This window comes from Aspergillus heteromorphus, assembly GCF_003184545.1.
Source record: "Aspergillus heteromorphus CBS 117.55 chromosome Unknown BO70scaffold_19, whole genome shotgun sequence".
NCBI classification, from domain to species: Eukaryota; Fungi; Ascomycota; class Eurotiomycetes; order Eurotiales; family Aspergillaceae; genus Aspergillus; species Aspergillus heteromorphus.
In genome coordinates, this window is record NW_020290424.1 from 112,447 (window position 1) to 132,533 (window position 20,087).

General features: G+C 51.6%; 9 protein-coding genes and 3 non-coding genes across 12 annotated transcripts; 6 read left to right on the plus strand and 6 right to left on the minus strand.

The window, feature by feature from the left end:
- Positions 1 to 745: 745 nt before the first annotated feature.
- On the plus strand, positions 746 to 2,451 carry BO70DRAFT_409375 (MFS transporter; the record flags this gene model as incomplete). The annotated part of the gene is made up of 2 exons (XM_025547228.1): positions 746 to 1,426; positions 1,479 to 2,451. Exons 1-2 carry the CDS (start codon positions 891 to 893, stop codon positions 2,449 to 2,451), a joined length of 1,509 nt encoding a protein of 502 aa, XP_025397742.1. The 5' UTR covers positions 746 to 890.
- Positions 2,452 to 2,881: 430 nt separating this feature from the next.
- On the minus strand, positions 2,882 to 2,954 carry BO70DRAFT_t212. Its single transcript has one exon. It is a non-coding gene; the product is annotated as a tRNA-Lys (tRNA).
- A 1,275-nt stretch (positions 2,955 to 4,229) lies between these two features.
- On the plus strand, positions 4,230 to 5,574 carry BO70DRAFT_380813 (NAD(P)-dependent alcohol dehydrogenase). The gene has a single exon (XM_025545429.1). The coding sequence runs from the start codon at positions 4,309 to 4,311 to the stop codon at positions 5,323 to 5,325; it is 1,017 nt and encodes a 338-aa protein (XP_025397743.1). The 5' UTR covers positions 4,230 to 4,308; the 3' UTR covers positions 5,326 to 5,574.
- BO70DRAFT_363539 (putative zinc metallopeptidase) lies at positions 5,375 to 6,928 on the minus strand. Its single transcript, XM_025543595.1, has 2 exons — positions 6,756 to 6,928; positions 5,375 to 6,691 (listed from the first exon to the last, which is right to left on the minus strand). The coding sequence occupies exons 1-2, from the start codon at positions 6,772 to 6,774 to the stop codon at positions 5,421 to 5,423; spliced, it is 1,290 nt and encodes a 429-aa protein (XP_025397744.1). The 5' UTR covers positions 6,775 to 6,928; the 3' UTR covers positions 5,375 to 5,420.
- Positions 6,929 to 7,403: 475 nt separating this feature from the next.
- On the minus strand, positions 7,404 to 8,276 carry atsC (SDR family oxidoreductase; the record flags this gene model as incomplete). The annotated part of the gene is made up of 2 exons (XM_025541252.1): positions 7,988 to 8,276; positions 7,404 to 7,924 (listed from the first exon to the last, which is right to left on the minus strand). Exons 1-2 carry the CDS (start codon positions 8,244 to 8,246, stop codon positions 7,404 to 7,406), a joined length of 780 nt encoding a protein of 259 aa, XP_025397745.1. The 5' UTR covers positions 8,247 to 8,276.
- Positions 8,277 to 9,338: 1,062 nt separating this feature from the next.
- On the plus strand, positions 9,339 to 10,184 carry BO70DRAFT_354014 (cytochrome P450; the record flags this gene model as incomplete). The annotated part of the gene is made up of 2 exons (XM_025541847.1): positions 9,339 to 9,416; positions 9,465 to 10,184. 2 exons carry the CDS (start codon positions 9,339 to 9,341, stop codon positions 10,182 to 10,184), a joined length of 798 nt encoding a protein of 265 aa, XP_025397746.1.
- A 1,766-nt stretch (positions 10,185 to 11,950) lies between these two features.
- BO70DRAFT_409387 (uncharacterized protein) lies at positions 11,951 to 12,834 on the plus strand (the record flags this gene model as incomplete). Its single annotated transcript, XM_025547229.1, has 3 exons — positions 11,951 to 12,134; positions 12,436 to 12,535; positions 12,591 to 12,834. 3 exons carry the CDS (start codon positions 11,951 to 11,953, stop codon positions 12,832 to 12,834), a joined length of 528 nt encoding a protein of 175 aa, XP_025397747.1.
- A 1,263-nt stretch (positions 12,835 to 14,097) lies between these two features.
- Positions 14,098 to 14,562, plus strand: BO70DRAFT_256324 (uncharacterized protein; the record flags this gene model as incomplete). The annotated part of the gene is made up of 2 exons (XM_025538854.1): positions 14,098 to 14,242; positions 14,309 to 14,562. Coding segments are annotated over 2 exons (399 nt in total), but the record flags the coding sequence as incomplete, so codon positions are not given.
- Positions 14,563 to 16,371: 1,809 nt separating this feature from the next.
- Positions 16,372 to 16,443, minus strand: BO70DRAFT_t211. Its single transcript has one exon. It is a non-coding gene; the product is annotated as a tRNA-Ala (tRNA).
- Positions 16,444 to 17,237: 794 nt separating this feature from the next.
- BO70DRAFT_t210 lies at positions 17,238 to 17,310 on the minus strand. The gene has a single exon. It is a non-coding gene; the product is annotated as a tRNA-Lys (tRNA).
- Positions 17,311 to 17,594: 284 nt separating this feature from the next.
- BO70DRAFT_397877 (uncharacterized protein) lies at positions 17,595 to 18,097 on the minus strand (the record flags this gene model as incomplete). The annotated part of the gene is made up of 2 exons (XM_025546739.1): positions 17,595 to 17,953; positions 18,007 to 18,097. The coding sequence occupies 2 exons, from the start codon at positions 18,095 to 18,097 to the stop codon at positions 17,595 to 17,597; spliced, it is 450 nt and encodes a 149-aa protein (XP_025397749.1).
- Positions 18,098 to 18,121: 24 nt separating this feature from the next.
- Positions 18,122 to 19,930, plus strand: BO70DRAFT_397878 (uncharacterized protein; the record flags this gene model as incomplete). The annotated part of the gene is made up of 2 exons (XM_025546740.1): positions 18,122 to 18,314; positions 19,155 to 19,930. 2 exons carry the CDS (start codon positions 18,122 to 18,124, stop codon positions 19,928 to 19,930), a joined length of 969 nt encoding a protein of 322 aa, XP_025397750.1.
- Positions 19,931 to 20,087: the final 157 nt, after the last annotated feature.

A 20,087-nucleotide genomic window follows, 5' to 3' on the forward strand; every position in this document is an offset into this window, starting at 1 on the left:
CCCCACCTGCGGACGCAGGCGAAGAGTGCATCGCTTATTAACATAGGGATTAACTCAACCGAGTGCATTTAACTTGTCTGCGCATGGACGGAGTATAGATTATCCTTTTGATGCGAGCTTGCGACTAATATCTGATCCTGTCAGAAATGGGACCTGACCCCTGAACTAACCGACCCCTTCCCATGCCGCTCCAGGGCCGCATGCTCAAAATAGCTCTCGACGACCTTCCAGCCGAAGGGTCCCTATTTGTGTTCATGGATCCTGCCAATCCTCCGTGAAGTCTTCCTGATACTCGTAGTCTTTCTTGTGTGATCGGCCACATGTGTTGTATCTGGGTCTGTGTGTGTGTGTTGATCTCTTATATGTGCCTGTCACTTGCCTTTGCAGTTTTTGAGAGCTCTAGACGATTTCAACTTGTCCATTTTTCGTAGATCGGGGCGTCCACCATCTGCTTGAATCATTGATATGTTCTCCAATAGCGAGTATGAGTGTCGAATGATTCGGGTTTCCAGGTCACAGTGCAATGTAGAGTTTTCCTGTCAATTTTATAGACTTAATGGGTGAATCTTGTGTCAGCTCTTCTACAGAGTACAAAGAAACCTCCTATTTAGAGAGCATACAAGGCTAGGCCTGGTCTAAATGAGCCTCCTCCATTGGCCAGATCGTCGGTCCGTTGCGGGCGATCCGGGCCCGATGAATCGCGCTCTCCCATTGGACAAGATGGTCGCCGTCACGGCGTCGCGGGCTCGGAACGAAATACGTCCCTGCGATTGGCTGCTGCATCTACACCCATTGAGTCGTCGAGGAAGTATAAAAAGAGAGAGAAATGGATAAACCATGGCAGTAGAGCACCAGACTACTACCTCACTTGACCTTCCTTCCATCTCAACATGAGTGACGAGAATCCAAGTGCTTCCAAGGAGAGGATCGCGCCTTTCCCTACGGAAGACCTCGAAGCCGCCAAAGCAACAAACGAGCCATCCCCCGACATGGAAGAGAACAAAGACCCCAACCTCGTCACATGGAACGGGCCCGATGACCCAGAGAATCCCAAGAACTGGCCCAAGGGCTCGCGATGGAAGAACACCTGGACCGTGTCCCTCTTCGTCTTCATTTCGCCCGTCTCGTCGTCAATGATCGCCCCCGCCATGCAAAATCTCGGTAAGTCCCTGGGCATGCACAGCGAGATTGAGGTGTACCTGTCCATGGCGATCTTTATCCTCGGGTACGCTATCGGTCCCATCTTTTTCGGGCCTGCGTCGGAGCTCTATGGCCGTGTGCGTCTGCTTCAGGTCAGTAATGTGTGGTATTTGGCCTGGAATATGGGATGCGGGTTCGCCAAGACGAAGAGTCAGCTTTATGCTTTTCGCTTTCTTGCGGGCATTGGTGGCAGCGCGCCACTGGCAATTGGGGGAGGAGCCATCAGGTAAGAGGACGGAACCATCGAGAGCCCCCTACTTTGCTAACATGTTCTCCAGCGATATGTGGAGCGCTGAAGAACGCGGCAAAGCCATGGGCGTCTATACTCTTGGCCCACTGCTTGGACCCGTCGTCGGACCCATTGCCGGCGGCTTCATTGCACAGTACTCGACATGGCGGTGGGTGTTCTGGGCAACTTCCGCCGCTGCCGTCGGGGTGCAGGCCGTTGGGCTCATCTGGCTGCGCGAATGTCACCCAGGCACACTCCTCCGCAAGAAGCGCGACCGCCTTGTCCAGGAGACGGGAAACCAAAACCTGCATACCAGCGAGAAGGTCGAGTCACTCGCGTATAAGCTCATCCATGCTCTTGAACGACCAGTGCTCCTGTTCACCACACAGCCCATCATCTTCTGCATGGCCATCTACATGGGGTATCTCTTTGGAATAACTTACCTCATGCTCGCGACATTCCCCGGGATCTGGGACGGAGTCTACCACGAGAGCCCCAGCATCGGCGGACTCAACTACCTGTCCATCGCCATCGGGTCATTTGCCGGTCTCTTTTTCAACCTCAAGCTCGTCGACCGCATCTACAGGGCCCTCAAGGCGCGGAACAACAACGTCGGCAAGCCTGAATTCCGCATGCCGTCGTTAGCCGTGGGCTCTGTCATCAGCACCATCGGCCTCTTCTGGTACGGCTGGAGCATCGGACACACGCACTGGATCATGCCCAACATCGGTGCTCTGATCTTCACGGCTGGTACTATCTCCTGCCTGCAGGGCATGCAGACGTACATTGTCGACAGTTATCAGACATACGCTGCCAGCGCCATGGCAGCTTGTGCTATTCTTCGCAGCTTGGCTGGCTTTGCGTTCCCGCTCTTCTCGTCATATATGTACGATGATCTGGGGTATGGGTGGGGGACTAGCGTGCTGGCATTCATTACCATCGCCATTGGCTGGACAGCGCCTTTCGCCTTTTGGCATTTTGGACCCAAACTTCGGGCCGTTTCCAGATATGCCGCTGGCTAAGATAAGAGAATGTCGAATGCACCCCAGGTGATGATTGGCAGAATGAAAGAAATGCGCAATGCCAACAACTGGAGCGAGGCAGGCCATGCCGCCTGTGGCTTTCGGGTAAGCAACGCCTCCCGGGATCCAATGCTGCGAGTAAGAACCTTGTTCGTGAAATGATCTCCACTCATCTATCTTGGTATGGTAATTAGAGATGCTATTAATCGCATAAAAGTAAATAATAATAGACAGTCCCCATTTCTGTGAAAAGTTCAGATCGAGATACAATCAAAAATGTAAAAGAAAGATCGAGGCGTGAGTCTCCAGACCTGGAGAGAGCGGAGATGGATGGATGTCGGCCACGCTCCGGATGGACGCGAAAAGCAAAGCGGGCCGTAAATCACGTGACATAAAAAATTGTCAGGGCCGAAGAAAAAGAAAAAACAGAAGCCCAACGCGGGGGTTGAACCCGCAACCTTGAGATTAAGAGTCTCACGCTCTGCCGATTGAGCTAGCCGGGCTGTTGTTGTGGTGTCTGACGTAGATGTTACATCTAAGAGCCTGGCTATAATTTTAAAGCCTATCATTACCCTTATGTGCACTTGAATTCAATGATTCTCAACCAAACTATGGAGTAGTGGTATAGACTTGGTACTATACTCTGGACTGGTTTTTGGCTCTTGTTGGATATTGGATAGCCACTGCGCTATATTTTGTGTATGTTTGTTGCATTTGTGATGGCAGGGTCTGGAAATATGATATATATCCTGGCAAGTTACTATTCGCCCCGCCGCGAATAATCCGTAAAAGCAGAGAGAGATATGCGATCCCGTAGAATAATGTCAAAATTAGTAGCCACTATCCCCACAAATCAAACCTCAACCAAAGTCTAGTGGAAAAAATCTGTTGAAACCCCCATCAAAGCTCTCCTTTATTACCCACATCAACTTCATAAACCCACCCATAGGATAAAACTGCCAATCGCTCCGTTCCCTCAGAATGATTTCCTTTCGACGATCAATCAAGGGCAAAAGAAAGCTATTGCGTGATCTCACAATTTAAATATGGCCCTAGCTTAAGTCCCGAAACTGTGCTCGATTCGCCGGTGGAGATTGGGAACTGGACACTCGGTACGGAGGATCTAGATAGGAACCGGAGACCAAGCCCGTGCCAGCTTGGACTCTGGAGCGATGAAACAAGACTGGCAGCGGGAAAGAAACAAGCCCGTATTCAATGAATGCGGGAACAAAAATTACAAGCCAACCCGGCTAAGAGAAGTTCCGCTGACGCATGCACCCAGTCCAAGTGTCTGCTAGCCCACTTCCCGGATTCCCCTAAGCAAACATTATCCTAGTAGCCCCGAATGCCTCTCCGTATTGTGCGTGGAGATACGGAGTAGATATTCAGCACACATACGTAGAATAGGTAAGCGGGGAGTAGCCGAACACCCCCTCATCTAAGTAGGTGCCTAGTTGTAGAGGTCCTGCCAAGCACTTACCACGACGAATACCAGGAAAAAAGGCTGCTATGGTTTACCGGGGGATGGCGGCCACATAGTGCAGGGGTATTGAGCCACGAAATGCATGAATACCGTTGTGTACTGCAGGTCCCTGCATAGTACACTGTTAGTATATAAAAGTATTTAAAAATGGTCCAAAACACACCTACTATCCACTAGTTACTATTTTACAGACGTTGGTCTCAAACAATGACATCAGAAACACTGCTTATCTTATCGGAACCAAGCAACGTCGGGCTGGTAACTCCGCGGTAACACCGCGGCAACTCCGCAAATTCGCAACCGCAACCATCACCAACCATTATAAACTACTCTCATCATCAATCCATCACCAACCCAGCACCCACCATCCCAAAATGACCAACCCCACCACCATGAAAGCCTGGCTATACAGCCAAACGACCGGCGGGCTGGAGAAAAACCTCACCCTGACGACCACCGCGCCCGCGCCCCCGGCCCTGAAAAACAACCAGATCCTGATCCGGGTGCTCACTGCAGCCCTGAACCCCGCCGATTACAAAGTGCCCGCGATGCCCATAGTCAACAGGCTGCTGATCAGCAAGCCCGCGAGCCCCTGTATCGACTTCGCAGGCGAAGTAGCCGCCACAGGGGCCGGCGTGTCGGAGTTCACGACCGGGCAGATTGTGTTCGGGGATTTGGGGCTGCCGACGAAGTTTGGGACGTTGGGGGAGTATGTTGTTACGGTGGCGGAGAATCTGTGTGCGGTGCCGGAGGGGGTGGAGGTTGATCATGCGTCGACGGTGGGGGTGGCGGGGCAGACGGCGTGGCAGTCGATTGCGCCCTATGTGACTGCTGGGGCGGGGGAGAAGGTGCTGATCATTGGGGGCTCTGGGGGGTGTGGGACCTTTGCGATCCAGATTGCCAAGGCGTTGGGGTGTGTGGTCACCACGACGTGTTCGACGAAGAATGTGGAGTTTGTGAAGTCGTTGGGGGCGGATGAGGTTATTGATTATACCACTGAGGATGTGGTGGGGGTGTTGAAGGCTAAGGGGCAGGTGTTTAGCCATGTCGTCGATCATATTGGTGAGCCGGCGGACTTGTATCGCGAGAGTGATAAGTTCTTGCTGCCTGGGAAGGTGTTTGCGCAGGTGGGCGCGAATTGGATGCCCTTGTTTGCGGTGAGGTTGCTGAGGCCGGCGTTTTTGGGTGGCGGAAGGAGGAGGTATGTGCCTCTCTTCTGGAAGAGTAGTAAAGAGGATTTGGGGAAGGTGGGGGAGTTGATTAAGGAGGGGAAGGTGAAAGTTGTCCTTGACAGTGTGTTTGAGTTTGAGGATGCGCCGAAGGCGTTTGAGAAGTTGAGGTTGGGGAGGGCGAGGGGGAAGATTGTTGTGCATGTGGCGGAGAGGGAGTAGATTGATTGTCATGAACGGGGTTTAATGTGAGGAAAGTCGTGTATTTCATAAAGCTATGGACTTTTTTTTAACTAATTACAGTGCAAGTCAACCCCTTATGAGTCAGTTCGTTTCAAGAATGTCAGAGCGCCCGCAGCCATGGCATCCACGGCGGTCTGGAGAGTGGGCTCGATCACCGGCGCAAAAAACGGCGAGTGATTGCCAGGGAGGCCTTTTACAGTCCCCTTCTTGACGGCATCGTCCCAGGTCTGGGGGTCAACCCCGCCATAGGTCCACATCACGTACGGGGCACCCACGGCTCGAGCTAGTAAGGAGAAATCCTCACTGGCAGCTGCGGGCTCCGAGTCCACGAGTCGCTCCTTAAAGTATGACCCAAAAGTCTTCAGCAGGGCCCGCACGGTAGCATCGTCGTTGATGGTAGCCGGAGTGGAGGTAACGTGGTCAATCTGTGGCTCCCTTTCACAGCCCGCTGCCTCGCATTCAGCATGAATGATCCGCTTGATCGCAGCGATCACCCGTTCACGGACTGACATGTCAAACGTTCGAATACCGAGCTTGATGTCCAGAGTGTCCGGGATGATATTGGCCGTCTGACCGGACTGGATAGAGCCACAAGTGACCACGGCCAGTTCGCCCGGTACCACCTCACGGCTGACGACGGTCTGCAATTTCATGACTATGGCAGCTCCTGTAACAATGGGATCGATGCAAAGATGCGGCGTCGAACCATGACCACCCTTTCCGAAAATACGGACGTTGAGCACATCCGCAGCCGTCAGGAGGCGGCCAGAGCGGATGTTGACCGTGCCCGCTCTCATGGACATGAGATGCTGCGCCAACACCACGTCCGGCTTTGGGATTTTGTTGTACAGACCATCATCTAGCATGGCCTGTGCTCCTGATACGAGTTCCTCCGCTGGCTGAAAGATGCAGATGAGGGTTCCAGACCAGTACTTTCGAGCAGAATGGAGGAGGGAAGCGCTGGCCATCAAGCTCACAACATGGGTATCATGACCGCAGGCGTGCATCACCGGCACCTCAATTCCCTCGTTGTTCTTGGCCGTCTTTGTGCTGGCGTAGGGCAGTCCTGTCTTCTCTTGCACTGGTAGTGCGTCCATGTCGGCTCGGAGCAGCACCGTAGGTCCGTCTCCATTTTTGAGGACACCAGCGACCCCGTAACCTCCAATGTGGGTGTGGACTTCAAAGTCGAGCGTCTTTAGATGGTCTGCGGCGATGGCGGACGTTTCTTTCTCGCACAACGACAATTCGGGATTCTGGTGGATCTGGCGATAAATACCCTCAAACGGCAGCAAATTCGGACGGCACTCTGCAAGGATGTCCCCCAGACCCTTATCCGAGGGTGTGACTACGTCATAAGTTGTTGTTCGAAGAGGGAATTGGGGGGGGGGAACAATGGTGTCGTCACATACCTGTTAATTTGAGCTGCATGCTGAGTCCTTGTGCAGAGTTAGTTGCGTGGAGGTCGGGACGGAGGGGCTTCTGGGCATTTTAAGGGCGACCGGAGCTCCAACTCGAACTTCTCGCCGATCGCGAGGGGCGGGGATGACCCAGAAGACCGAAGCTGGCAATTGCAAGATAAGCTACCGCGATCGCTGGGTTTGGTGGGGCGTCCCAGTTATAGTTCGGCGCGAACCCTTCCCCTTCTGGCCGGTGTCGGCTAATGGGCCAGTGCCAGTTGGACCCTGGATCTGGTCGGCTACATTATCAGCTCTGATCAGAGTGATACACGGCGTCGTGCATAAAATTCCTGATTTTGTGCGGTGGATGGGTATGGTGGGACCGTGGGCCTGTCCAGGTATCAGTATCCACGCCAACGCATCGTCATTTTTTATACGCCGAAGGAAAAGGAATTTGACATATCGTGTAAAATATGGAGTATTGACAGACTCAAGATCAAATATCGAGCAGAATGATATGCACCAGGGTCAACGCTTGAATGTACCTCGACTGTTTGTCTACTGTAAAGGAGTACAGCAGGAAGTACGTAGAGCTGACCCCCGTACGCGATGACGTAACTACACAAGCATAAACACAAGCACAAGATGCTATACATTGATCTACCAAGGAACAACCTTCATCTCACCATCCACAAACTGCCAGTATGAGCCCCCCTCATACGTATCTTCATCATCCCCCAGCAGCTGCACAGCCACCTCAGCCCCATCCTCCGGCGACCGGCCATTATCCCAATAGTTCGTGAACGCCGTCTTGAGCAGCCCCGGCGCACACGCATAATACCTGATGCGCGGCTTTCCATTTCCGCTCGTACCCTCAGCTTCAATGCGATCATTCTCCGCGACCTGCATGTGGACGGTGAGACCATTCAAGCCGACCTTGCTGGCCCCGTAGGGCGGCGTGCGACCCATCTTCTTGGTCAGGGTGTTCTGGATGCTGCCCAGGCCGGAGGAGATATTAATAACCTTGGGTGCGGCAGATTTGTACAGCAGCGGCGTGAAGGCCGTGGTGACGACGGCGACGGATGTGATGTTGACGTTGAGAATGTCGTTGTAGGCGGCGCGGGCGGCGGAGAGGTCGTCGGGGGAGGGGACACGGATGATGCCGGCGTTGTTTATTAGGACTGTTGGGGATGAACTGTTATTATTATGGTAGTTGGAAAAGAATGTTGCGAGAGCCAACTTACCATCTAGTCTACCATACGTGGTAGTAACATGGTCGACAAGCTCGATGATCTGCTGGTCATTGGTAACGTCCAACTGGACTAAATCGATCTTAGCAGTGAGGCCCAGATCTCTCAACTTCTGGACCGCCTGCTGTCCGGCATTCAGACCGCGGCTGCAGAGAATGTAGGTATGGTTTGGGTGGCGCAGAGCAGCGACCTGGATGATGGCGAACCCCAAGCCTTGGTTGGCCCCGGTACAGAGGATCACTTTATCGGACATGATTGAGTGGAAAATCTTCGCAGCTGCTTGACTCGGAGAGATAGAGAAGGATGAGACTGGCTGAACTGGCTACTCTATCCCATGGCAAGCTCTCTCTTTATAGCAGACAGCAACTGACTAGGTCAGGCGAACACAAAGAGGTATGGAGCTGGACGGAAGAGGAAATCGGAGTTTAGCGGAATTAAGCCGGGAATAGGCACGTACGCTGTGCAGGAGACAGTGTACTTGGCTCTTAATAATCAAATGGATAGAAGAAGGAAGGGAACAGAAGAAAATTGTATTGTATAGATTTATAATATGATTCGGTATGCCGGACCCCTCGTACAGATGCTGCCGCTTTTATAAGGCTAATTACTAGTACAAGCTCAGAGCTACTAGGGACTATATTTACTTACCTCTACTATGAATAGTAATGGGGGCAAAGAAGTACTTATTTGAGGGCCTAGCGGGGAAGGTCAATGTAAACGTGGGGGTGGGGGGCTGATTCCCTACTTTGCCCCATATGTGGTACAGTATAAAAAGAGCCCCCTGTACTCTATTCCATTCTCATCCTATATATACAAACCGACTTGAAGTATTTCTTGGCTTAGCACTCGGTTTCCTTCCTTAATAACCCTTTTCCTCCCTCAAGAATAGTTGCAAAATGCCTAGAAATCTTGCGAGCAAGAATATAAATGGCTGAGAGAGACCTGAGTCGAGATACCGATGACTGGCTCGCAGAATAACTGTGGATCGGAGATATTTGGGGGGGGGAGTTGATCTGTTAGACTCAATCGCAGCAGCACCGCCGCGGAAGACCCCCTGACCGTGTAGCTGAAATAATTATCAGCCAGACACCTATCTAGACGGGAAGGTGTCAAATTCGTTCCGAGCGTATTCGATGAACTAGAATTACCGCAGCGATAGAGAATCACTATCTCCTGGATGAGGATTGGCACTCTAAACGGTGTCGGATGAAGGGGAGTGGCAAGAATTGGGAAAGTGCTGAGCCGGGGGGTGGTGGTCACCAGCGCTCTATAAATCAAGGCCTACATCCTTTTCCTCGGTGTCTATCCTCCCAGTCGACTTATCCTTCTGTCACATGCCTTCGTGATGCTGGGAGAAGCCATATTCGCCCTGCTGGGCCCTAGCCCCCTCAGCAGCTTCCTCATCCTTATTCTCTTCGTCGCCGTAAGTGGACTCGAATAAGTCCGATTCCATTCACACTGACTTCCCCAGATACCCGGCTATTTTGTCTACCAAACCTGGCTTCACCCGCTGGCTGCCTACCCAGATCCATTCCTAGCCAAGCTGACCAATTTCTACACGCTTCTGCACGCCATCCGTGCCGGCCGCTATGAATATCTGTACCGACTCCATCAACGCCATGGGCGAGTTGTGCGCATTGGTCCGCAGCGTCTGTCAATCCTCGATGCGGAGGCCATGGGGCCTATCTACGGCTTCCAAGCCAACGTAAAGAAGTCCAACTTCTACGAAGAGTTCCATGGGATCAGCACCTTCAATGAGATCGACCCCAACAAGCACGCCCGCAAGCGACGCGTCTTGTCACACGCCTTTTCCGACCAGGCTCTGCATGGGATGGAGCCGCACATCCTATCCGCCATCCTCACCCGCCTCACCACCGCAATCCGCACCGCCTTCCCCACCCTCGTAGACATCGTCGCCGGCCCCCGTCTCATGCAACTCAGCTACCTCCGCGCCTGCATCGAAGAGAGCATGCGTCTCTGTCCCCCCGCCCCATCGGATCTACCCCGCGAGGTCCTCCCCGGCGGACTCCAAGTCGGAAAATGGCATATCCCCGCCGGGACAGTCGTGGGAGTACCCGCGTACCCACTTCACCACAGCGAGGAGTACTTCGACCGCCCATTTGTCTATGATCCGAGTCGGTGGTTGTTGCGGGGCAGCGAGGGTCTCCTAGATGGGCCGACTCCTTTGTAGCCTGCCACCAGGTCACACACGGGCACGCGGGGGTAACCCTACGCTCTGGTCTGATTCTAGATCTACTATTCATCCAGGACATTGGACTGATCACTGCTATGTAGTGACACTTTTGCCTGCCATGGAGAAGCTCCCTGCCCTTGGTTACACTTCTCCCCGCATATCCACCGGGCAACCCCTGCAGACCCGGCCAAACATGCTCTTCAACGCCTCAGCTTTATAGATATTCACTCATCCTGAAACATTGTACACCCCATGGCTTTTCAAGGAGCCATTTCCCACGCGGGATAAAGAAGTCACCTCGATTCTTCGGGACACTAAAGTCACGGTGTCAGTCTTTTGTCTCATACTTCCAACGCAACCAGAAGAAATTCGACATCGGTGAATCCAGATACACCATTCAATTAGTAAACAGCACCAATCAGACATGAGTAGCATATTAGCAGTTCTTTGAAATATACCCCACCATGTAACCATTGCCTCGGTCAGGTAGGATCCATACCGTCTCTCTTCCCCATGGCCTCCATTCCCTCCAATACATTCATCATGCCCCCCTCAAAGCTGTCTATAAAAACCGTGTCAAGCTTCTGTCTTCCTCCCCTTTCTCTTTTCTCCTCCCCACCGCTCTTCCAACTCACCCACCTCATTTCCTCTTCTTCAAATATCAACACCCATATTCACTCACCATGAAGCTCCTCAAGCTTCTCGCTCTCTCCCTCCTCGCCACCCTGGCCAGCGCAGTCGCCATCCCCGAGGACACCACCTTGATCCCCAAGAGCCCTCTTGAAGAACGCGACCCCAAGAAACACCGTGACATGTGCGGCCAGTTCTGCGTGGGCCCCAACAGCTGTCACGGAAAGTGCTCCAAATGCGACATCCACAATCTCTGCTCTGCGTAAAGGTCTGCCATCCCATCCACCCCGTCGGCTGCTCTGTTCTTGGCTTCTCTAACCAATCCATACAATATACAGAACGAACCCACCACTCTCTCCTTCAACTCTGTTCTTCGATTCCAGCCCACGCGGTAAGCATCCCTCCATCCCTCCCTTCCTACCCAACCGCTCCAACACTAATCCTCATATACTCAGACAATAATCCAAAGCCTCATCGAGATCCTCACACGCCTGCTGGACAGGTGCAGTAGATTTCTCTTCGGGGACGATGTGATCGAATGGGGCGAGTGGCTGGAGTGGATGGAGAGCGAACTCTTCTTTGGCGATGAGAATTACATGCACTGGATTCGGAAATGACATTGCTGGGTCTACTGGGCTTAGACGGGGTCTGGGTTGGTGTGCCGGGCGGTTGTTGGGATCTGGATACTTGCGTTGTTGTTCTTTAGTTTGTTATTTCATGAGTTTGAGATTTGCTACTTTGATTGTAGAGGATTAGGGCTTAGACTGATGTATTGCTGTGTAGGGTTGGAAGGGGGAAGTGGCTCTTTAATAAGGGCAAGTTCGATGTTTAAGGGAGTGGCTTGCTCTTCTGTATCTCATTGCACGGAGGGTCGGTGGTAGATACGATGCTTGCAAATATCACTGGTAGGTGCTCAGGAGGTGGAGGGATGGAGTCAGTAGAGAGCTTCTTATAAATCGTTGTCAGCGACGAGTTAACTCCTCATCTTCTTTCATCCGGACCTCCTTTGTGGTATGAATATAGTCAGCCAACCCTTTGAGACATTGGGTGTTGCCTACCAAGTCAGGCAGACATGAGTTGGTCCTATCAACCATGACGTGAGTATGATTGAGCTCCGCGGGATTGTATTGACGATGCTGCCAATGTTAACTGGACTCTTCTTCTTCTTCTTCTTCCTCTTCTTCTTCCTCTTCTTCTTCTTCCTCCTCCTCAGACTCCCCTACCCAATCCTTCTCATGCGTCACCCCCTCCAAAAACGGTGGCTCCTCGATTTGCTTCTCCGCAACCGCCAGATCACCACCAACCCAACCAATCCAGGTAATCCACCAAGCCATCAAATATCACATCAGATCCCAGATGGTGGGTGTAAAAGATCCGCCATTTCCACTCCCCACATTGCCTCGAATCACCCACAAACTGTGTGCCGACTACGGGGGAAGATTCCGCCTTCCAGCGACAGTAACCATACGCACAGAACATCTGACGCCTGGACTTCCAACGCGCGGTCAAATCCGATGCAGTGGTTAACAGCGTCTTCGACAGAGAGAGATCCCAAGCCTGCATCTTTTGCCCGTCATGAATGAATCAGCATCAAGCTAACTGTGAAACTTCCGGCTAGGTGAACTTACTCTCGCCATCTGGCCAGATACCCCAGCTCCCACACAGCCCTCCTACATCGATCACCCGAAGGTCTGGATCTTGGATTGCATCACAATGATGTAAAATGGCCAGGTACTCTTCTGGGAGGTTGACGCAAATATTCCCGCTGTTTAGGTTCTCAGAATACCGGATATGCGCATTTATCTGCTCAGACAGCACCGAAAATAGCTCAGCTCGCTTCTCTTCCGGAACGGGGGGACAGATAGACCCCATCCAGATCGATATCTGGGGTCTTTTCAATGGCCTCCCAAGGAGAATCGAAGATCTCAAAGAGGAATCCAATCGTCTGGACGGTATTGATGAATCTCCGCTTGGTCCGACCGGGTGTGAGATTACTTCCTTCGATGACGCGGACTAGGTCGCGCAGATAGGCCCGATTATTGATGAGAGACATCAACAACTATTCTCGTCTAACATATATCGTGGTAGAGTGGTGCCTTCCACTCGCTGGACGGAAAGCCCATTGTTGAAATCAACGTTTGGTGCAATTTGACTGATATTCGACTCCCTATCAGACTTCCACAGTTAGGAATTCCTCCTCTGCGACCCTCTCTTTTCAGGGCCAATTCTTCTTATTCGTTTGGCACTGCTTCTGTCAATTCAATACAACCCCCATTCCAAGCCTTCACTCATTATCCAGGAAACACTAAATTCATTCCCCACCAAGCAAATCACCGTAGAAGACAAAGCCATTGAATAGGCTATAGTCACTGACATGGCGCTCCCCCATCACACATATTTAAACAGTCGTCCGGCTCGCAGATTCCATCCTTCTTTCATACCCCAACTTCATACATGCCTCGCCTCCGGCCTCTGATCTTTAATATATTATTTCCTATATACCTGTCCTCCAAACCCAGCGATAAGTTAGTTTTTGAGGTCCATGTTTTAAATAAACTACATGGCCAAAATCCATATATCCAGAAAAGACCCGCGTTACCATGTTCTGGCAACTCAGTGCAAGCGACTATATACGCCATGGGAGAGCTCTCTCGGGTTCCACTACCTTATCTATTTAGCCGGTTCCGACACAATACACATTTCGTACGCTCTAAATCAAATAATGGTCTCTGTGGAACAACAGGCCCTATGCTGCGCTGGTTGCAGCGCAGGAACAGATCCACAAGTGAAAATACCAATCGGAGGCTGGGAGTGAGCTCGTTGGATACGATGTACCAAGTTTAAATCGGGCACTTCCAAGGCTGCGACAAACTAGCTGATCCCAAAGCATCGGGTGGCTGTACTCAAGCAAACGCTCCGAGCGAATGCGACCCATGGAAGAACTTCAGTACCATCACACGTCGCCGTGATTGATCTTCCCAGAGGAGCCAAGGCGATGCAGCTTATCGCCCACGAGTGCCGAGACTCGAGTTCCTCCACAATTTCTTTTTCTTTTCTTGTTTTTTTTTTTGGCTTTCAAACTAGCCTTTTGATAGGTATAGTCGAACCTTCCACGACTATGACGATGAATCTCAGGGCTTGAGAGTATATCCTTGTTCGAAACCCTTTTGCGGCTGGCTCATCTTCGAAAGTCTTCTAGTTCACGCCTCACAAAGCTTGTTTGCGGCCTGTTCCTAGCGAAACCCTTTTGCAGCTCGTTCCTGGCGAAAAGAAGGATCAATATGTTGTCGTCCGATTTACCGCTCGTGGCAACGAAGTTCTGCGCCAGCTCTGCCATACTGATGTTCAAAAGGAGGTATGGCGATTCCCGTCGTACGAGTTCATTATACGCAACGGTTCTCTGTCTGTTGCTCAGGTAAGGACCTGTTTCTGTATCCTGTACAGACACAGCTAATATATATTGTGATTCTTTTTCTTGTAGTTGAAGACAGGGCGCCCGTCGTATGTGAATGCCATTCTGATCGCCTCTCGCGGTGTGCGGCAACCCGCTCCTTGTAACAACATCACTCATTCTGTCTTTTTCAAGAACATACGACTTCCAGGCTTTTGGGATGGGTGCTGTGCCGGCTGTAAATGGAAGGACCACGGAGCGAGATGCGCGTACGCTAGCAAAGGAGAGGTGAAATACCAGCCCGCGAGTATTGCTGCTCTCCCGCGAGCCATTATCGAGAAGTTGAAGGATTAAGTCAGCCGGACGAAGAAGTTCTTTCTGTTTTTTTTTTTTTTTTTTTTTTTTTTGAAATAGGGATATTTTCTCAGTCTCCCTCTTGTCTTTTTCTTGTTTTGTTGAACTAGATTATATTTTCGATCTGTCGACTGTCGTCCGAAAATTTAGTGATTATTTTTATGCTTTAACCAGTTGTCAAGATTCTTAACTTTATAATAGATCATATATCTTCTTCACACTATCTCATATAACCAACCCCTTATACTAAGTAAATATATATTTTAATAAATTTTTAAAAAGAATCTACTAGTAATTACTAAATAGAAATTCTTAAATATCTATATTATTAATATTACAATTTTAAAAAATATTACTTCTATCTTTTACTAGTATTCTGTATCTGTGTCTTAGACTGTGTATAAGTAAAGTGTCCGGAAGCCTCTACACCCCTGAGAATCCACTTCATAAGAGATGAGAGTGCCCCAAATAATAAGCTTCAATAATGCGCGAAAAACACATTGTTCAGTAACTGTCCGGGATGAGAGCAGCAGGCGAATGCAGCTCACAATTTATGGGGACATGATTGAGATTGCCGCGAAGGATGATAACAAAAGGTTCAAATACCACATTTAAGTCTGACAGCTCAAACATTGACAGTTGGGGGGTGTTATACCGACGTTATCTGCGCACATACCTTGGTAGCAGCAATGGAGTGCTCAGAAGCGAGGGTGGAATATTCTGTATGGATTGCTGGGGTTCTGAAGGCGGATTCGCTGCATCGGGGGTTTTTGAGCTTAACCGCACTAACTACCAGGCGGAACATCTCGTTTATAGAACTAATCCTCAATCTGATGATTAATGTCAAGGGACAGCAAACCCTCGAAATAAAACAGAGGAAGCCCGCGAATTAACAGCAACTCTTTTTGGACACCCGCCTTGAAGATGCCTTTCCGGTGAATGGTAGGTAACTACTACTATTGTTGGGGGTCGCGGCGGTTGCCTCATTCAGAACGCAACGGCCCCTTCCCCTTTCGGAAGGCCGTAGTTAGGCAATCACCTCTCTTTCTTCTCTCCCTGCATGTAGCTAGCATTGACTCGTCTCACTCACCCATGCGACTGAGTGCAAGTTCTTTCGTCTTGACAAAAGTAACAGGTCTTATGGAACAGCCAAAGCACAAGTGCTTTGTTAGACGCTCTCTAGATAGCATACAGATCATTGTGCCGTTGGGCGGGCATCTAATCAACCGTTTATAGATGGCTGGTCTTCTATGCTTACAAATATCGAGCAAGTTTCCCCAGGCCAGTCAAAAGAAACAAATACTGGCTTCATGCTCCGGGTTTTATTTTCGATTTCTATGGATCCCATACACACCCCATGTATGAAAACGCCGTTCTCATCCATCAAGTGATCATTGCCATTGATGATATTGTACATCGCGGCTAATATCTCTTACTATCCTATGAAAGACATGGGCGTCATGCTGATCGCCCTGTGTGATTGTAGGACCAGGACACCTTTTTTGATATAAGGCTCGTTTTGATTCTTGGGTATGAATAATTTCCCCTGTTTTTACTACTTTTCTTCTTGTACATAGTTCTAATATCTTTTGTCTGCAAAGCATTTATGGAAAAAGTGTCCGATCAAAAACGACCCTCAAGTGGGGGGTGAGAATAGCCGATAAATCACAAAATCCCCCAATAGGCGCCTAAATAGACATACATAATACAGCAGCAGCAGCAGAACCATCGAATTGCGACGCAACCCCCGAGAGACAACCCACGGATTTATCCCCCGGCAAGAAAAAAAAGAAGCAAAAGGCAAAAAGATGGAGCTGCGGGGAATCGAACCCCGGACCTCTCCCATGCTAAGGGAATATTATACCACTAAACCACAGCCCCATTTGATGGAATAATGACTTACAGTTGGCTACATCTGGCTGTGTTATTCTCTTTTCATGGGTGTCCCCATCTATTGACCAATCATCAATCATTGAAGTCAGTACTCCGTACGTTGCTTTTCGATGTTGATGAAGGCTTGACTTGGGTGGTAAGGCGATTGCAACTTATAAGAGAGAAAAAGAGTTTTCTAAATAGGAAAAGTACCGTTCTTGTTGGTGCTTGAGATGAAGATTCGACGAAATAAACTGAGCGTATAGCTAGGACACGCTACGCAGCCTCTGCTACGTCTACAAACAGGTGAGTGAGGCTGGATATAATGTATGTAAACTAGCAACGCTCAAAGAGCCGCTGCTAGACTCCTCCAACAAGCCAACAACTGGCGTTGGATAAAACTGGCCTAACTATGCAGTAGAGTATCGAGTGCTCTCCAGGGACTGGTTTGTTGGGCGAATCGAGATGATATATGCATGCCGGCCGATGATGCAGCCTTACAGGGACGGGATAGGGTCTGTCTGCTCCGCCACACCACAGCATGAACAAAACAATGGCATTATGCCATACCCACCTTTAGGGCGATTCTATAGAATAATATAGAGGTATCTGTAGCAGAATATATCTAATCAATGATTGTGATGCTGTGCTACTTGAAATATGCTGTAAATTGAATCTGCACTCGAACAGGAGCAGTATGGCCGCATGTGGACCCGGTGGAGCCCGAGTCTTCCGGACCAAAAAAAATTCTGTCACCTCAACCACACAGCGAGTGAATTACACTGCTCAAAAGCAAAAAGGAAAGCCCAACGCGGGGGTTGAACCCGCAACCTTGAGATTAAGAGTCTCACGCTCTGCCGATTGAGCTAGCCGGGCTGGTTTGTTGAAGACATCAACCTGGCCACGGTATATCACGGCTTAAAAAATTGCCCCTCCCTGCTACGAACTACGACTATAATCACCCTTCAGCCTTGTGTCACTGGTGCCTGCTTGGCTCCCTGGAACCTGGCGCCTAGTAAGAGGGTAAATAGCGCAAGGCAGACGCCCATCGGGGTGGTGGTGGGTTCGTGCGTGGTCACTCACATGTCGCGTGCTTGTCCAACATCGGGGATATATACCCGCAGGTGGGATTGGCTCGGAGGGATGTTTCCAACAAACTATCATGAGCTGCAGATAGGCGCGGTGGCGAGAAGGGTCTCGAGACCGACGGTGTAATCCATCAGCCTGGAGATTCGCATCGGCCCCATGTTGATCGCGCGGGACGGCGTGCCGTCCACGAGGAAGTGAGGTACCGATAGATTGGACCAACTGCGCACAAGACCGATGTAGTGGATGGTAGCACAGGAAACGAAGGCTGGAGCAACACGATCCGACGTCATCGATAGGATACGAGGGAGGAACGATCTGGGTTGCGCGCGTTTAGCGAAACGAAGAGCAGACGACACGAAGAAGAAGCATTGGATGAGACCATTCGCACTCGCAGGATGCATATGCAAATACTGGTCGACGTTGCATGGAACTCGTGGGATGGACTGTGGCTGTAGCGCTGGCCAGACCGAAAGGGATGCTTACAGCCAGTCGTGCTGTGGCTGAGGCTGAACGTAAGCCGGGTGTCGATGATACCATGCTCTGCTAGCGTAAGGGGTTGTGGGGGCTCAGACATCTCCTTATCACGAAGTCGCCGATCATGGGTGCTCGTGTCGGAGATCGATACGAAACACTTATTCTCAGATGGTCGCAGCGCGCAAAAATAGAAGAAGGGAAGAAGCAGCAGCAGCAGCAGTGTGGTAGGTTCCCAGCAGGCTGGAACCGAGCAGTCGACGTCTCAGATCATGCGGGCGAGGGCGACAGCGGTTGCACGGCTAATGAGCGTGGGAGCCGTATGGAGAAGTAATCGCGACATCGATGTAGTCGGATTGGGAATTGGGGATTGGGGATTGACCAACAATGGAGATGGGTGAGATCGGGAAAACGAGGTGCCTGGATGGAGGTGGAAGGTGAAAGGGTGTCATCATCATCAGAGGAGAGGAGAGGTGGCCGCTGGCAGTGTTGTCTAGTGCGTGCGGCTTGAACACGAGGGCAAGCCACACTGGCTGTCACCACCGCATCTGGTGTGTACTTCCACGTTCCCACTGTCGTCACCCCGATGACTCGAAGGCTCCCCGACCCCGAATCCGGGCAAGCGCCCATCCTGGGCGGGCACTAGTCCCGCGTGCTAATCAGATCATGCCTAGGGCACCCATCCGCCCTCCAGATGGAGTCACAGGGACTTCCCGAACCAGCCAATCATCCGGGCGGCCCAACCGCGGAAGGATCAGCACAGCCTCGCCGAGGGCCTGCACCAGCCACAGCTCGTGCCTTTTCGGCCAGGCAGTCACTGCAGCAGCCTTCCTCACACGCTAAGGAATCGACGGACTGACTGGTTAGGTTCCCGCTTGTGACCCTTCGTCATGGCTGCTCTGGTAGTAGCAGTAGTAGTAGTAGCGCCTGCAGCAGTCCGGCCGTAGTCTAGCAGCACAGCTCCCCCCCAGTGCCAATCATGGATGCCTCCTCCGGCCCTAACTATATAACGGCCCTCCCCCCATGGCCTTTCACTCTTGTACTCACCACCTCCTCACTACCTCACTCTTCCACAACACTCACTCTCAGTCACACAGTACTTTAGCAATCCATCAAAGCCTTTGCTACACAGCACCTTACACCACACGTACCCTTCTCAGACAAAGACCATCTTCCCAGCGTCCTCGTGACCAAGACCGTCACACTGTCGCCGTCCAGGACTCCCCGTTTCTGGCCGTCCACCCACATCTTCATCTGGGAGTCACTTCGACTCGACAGAACCCCTCCTCGCATTCGCCGTCGGAACTCCTTCCGCCGCTCCTCCACCATGCCTGTCTTCCTCGAACAGCCCGTCGAGCCCGTCGTGCTAGTGCGCGACCTCGCCGACGACGAGAACTACGTGATCGCCGCCTTCGAGAACCACGCCAGCCACTGCTCCAAGTGCGCCGACCCCGTCAAGGTACACCGCGAGGACCGCTCGCTCTGCAAGCGCGGTCACCAGTACGCCCGGGACGTCGCCGAATACCTGTGCAGCAAGAACGGCAAGATCTACTCGGTAGTTGACCTGGAACGCAACCAGCCCACCCTGGTGAAGGTGCCTCTCCGGTGCGACGCCGTCCGCCAGCTCCTGGAAGCCATCGAAGAGGGCCTCCGCGTGAACCGCAAGGACGAAACCACCGCGAAGCTCCCCCGTCAACGGCCCGTGATCAGCTACGACCAGACATATCCCGCACCTCCCCGACGGACCGAGCCCGTTGCCTGCGATACAATCATCGAGCGCGAGCCCCGGGCCCTCCAGCGCCGACGCGTCATCGTCCACAACTCGCCCAAGAGCTCTCCCAGCCGCGGGTCTCTGTACGAGGCGGACGCCGCCGACCGCATCACGCGTGTGAACCGGTCATCGCGCATCTACCGCCCCAGCGAATACTACCGTTGAAGTGAGGAGGCTTTGCGTCCGCATCTTTCCTTTCCCGACGTCTTGCATGCGATCACCGATGCTTCTGCGTTGCAGCCAAGTCACCGTTACCGTCACCGTCCGTCCTCAGACCCACCCGACACCGCCAGGGCTAGACCGGCCGCGACCCGGCACAGCA

Excerpts from the sequence above, each read along its gene's own strand:
- BO70DRAFT_380813 (XM_025545429.1), top strand. The coding sequence starts at position 4,309 with ATGACCAACCCCACCACCATGAAAGCCTGGCTATACAGCCAAACGACC.